This window comes from Drosophila willistoni, unplaced genomic scaffold (genome assembly GCF_018902025.1).
Source record: "Drosophila willistoni isolate 14030-0811.24 unplaced genomic scaffold, UCI_dwil_1.1 Seg82.1, whole genome shotgun sequence".
Taxonomy (NCBI): Eukaryota; Metazoa; Arthropoda; class Insecta; order Diptera; family Drosophilidae; genus Drosophila; species Drosophila willistoni.
In genome coordinates this window covers 9,343-11,523 of record NW_025814721.1, presented here as the reverse complement: position 1 = coordinate 11,523, position 2,181 = coordinate 9,343, and the positions used below count along the sequence as shown (strand labels likewise).

General features: G+C 43.2%; 1 protein-coding gene across 1 annotated transcript; it reads right to left on the bottom strand.

Moving 5' to 3' along the window:
* Positions 1-464: 464 nt before the first annotated feature.
* On the bottom strand, positions 465-1,252 carry LOC124462013. The gene is made up of 2 exons (XM_047013411.1): positions 842-1,252; positions 465-749 (listed from the first exon to the last, which is right to left on the bottom strand). The coding sequence occupies exons 1-2, from the start codon at positions 1,250-1,252 to the stop codon at positions 465-467; spliced, it is 696 nt and encodes a 231-aa protein (XP_046869367.1).
* Positions 1,253-2,181: the final 929 nt, after the last annotated feature.

Below are 2,181 nucleotides of genomic sequence, written 5' to 3'. Positions count from 1 at the left end.
GTATCATTACCTTCCATGTGTAACAATCCGCTTGATTCTCGATGCTCAACTGGTATGTTCTCTAATAGCTTTGGGCAATTACTCGCCCACTTCCCTAGTTCGAATGTACCACTACGAAGCATTCCAATCACTTGGTTCTTGACATTCTCCGTTTCTGCAATACTGTCGCCACCAGACAGTATATCATCTACATACATTTGATGATTTATAACATCCACCGCCAGTGGATACTTCTCGCATTCATCCATAGCTAATTGTTTCATAACTCTCATGGCTAAATAATGTGCGGAGCTCGTTCCAAACATCACCGTTGTGCAGGCATATTCTGCCACATAATCACTATTGTCCGGATTCCATAGAATCCGTTGGTACTGCGCGTCGTCTGGTGGAATATTAATACATCTGTACATTTTTTCAACATCCGCCATATTTATGGCGAGGGCTAAAATGGCTATTTACCCATTTTAGCCCTCGCCAATTGAGAATGATTCCTTGAAGAATTTTTTTCCGTGCAATTTTGGACCTATTGCTAGAATCTTATTAAGTGATTTTCCATTACTCGTCTTGCTCGATCCATCGAAGACAACTCGTACCTTCGTAGTTGATGACGATTCCTTTATGACTGGGTGATGCGGTAGGTAACAATGATCGACTCCCCCCAATGCAGGATTACCCGTCTTACTAGTCCGTGACGTTACACGTTCCATTTGACCCAAGCGTTCTTCAAACTCGTATCGGTACGCAACCGTCTGTCCAGCGAATGTAATCGTTTTAGCGCGCCCTTATATGATTCTCCAATTACCATTGATTCGTTCAAGTAAGTAAGAAAAGGAAGACGAACAACATATTTCCCAGACGGCATTCGGCTATGTGTCTTAACGAAGAAATCTTCGCACCAGTTATCCTCTTCTGAAACCCCACGTGGCTCCTCGTCGAATTGTTCTAGCTCCCAAAACTTACATAACAATTGTTCAAGTATCTCATCAGCTTCTTTCTTTCGTTCCGTTATGGTGTAGGACGATCTCCTACCATCTTCTTGATTCGTTTTTCCTGATACAATGTATCCGAAATGCGTATTATGCGCCAGAGGCATACCACGTATTCCTCGATGCACTTCTCCTAACATCAGCTCATCGTAGACGTCATTTCCCAGCAAAATATCAACTCCTTGTGGACTGACGAAGTTAGGGTCGGCCAACGGTAAGCCCTTCAGATGAGTCCACTCTTCAAAAGGCAGTCGTTTGATTGGCATGCGCTTACTCACTAGAGGTATTACTGACGCGAGCAGCTTGAATTTCGCATGTGGGTTGTAGATTGATCTTATTACTAGCTCCACTTCTGCTGCCGCATCTGTAATTTTTGTATCTGCTAACCCAGTAATCGTGATGTGAGCCTGTTTGCGCCGTAAACGTAGCTGCTGAGCTGCATTCTCTGAAATGAACGAAACTTGTGAACCTTGATCCAAAAACGCTCTAAACTATAAGGAATAGCCTTCTATCGACTCTACCCACACCATTTCTGATGGTAATAAAACCTCGCATTTATGCCTTACCGTAATTTCTGCTGTACTCTTTCCAATTAAAGCATTCGCAGATGCTGTTGGGATAACTCCCTTCCTTAGTGTGCCAAGCGACCTCTCGCATCCTGACTTGACTACATGGAGTAGTGTATGATGCCGTTATTGACATTTTTCACAATTTACCGCACTGTCCCATGCATCTATTCGGTGATTTGGTCTAAGGCATCTAAAACACAGTTGATGCCTCACTACACATTCTAGCGTGCGCTAGTTTAAACTTTCAAATTTTTAAACTTAACGACTTTACGCGCCACTGTGCCAGTAGCGATCACTCAATAAATAAAAATATTGGTATCGATCAATCGATAAACGCATAATATGGGGATAGCGATAAATGATCTATCGTTTTTCTTGAGGTGGCAACGCGCTTCATTTTTTTTCCTAGACCAGAAATTCGTGCAGCCGAATTTCTTGTTGTCGTTGCCTTCTGGAATTGGCATTCGGACATTGAAAAGACACCGCCAACTAACTACCGGCAGTGCCACAACGATTCTAAGTGAAGGCTTACGGTGCGGCCAAAGTGTCTCATTTCCCGAAAGGTGTCCTAACCTTCGGCAAACCGAATTTTTTTTGTACGGCAAGGTTTTAAAGGCAGTGGCCTA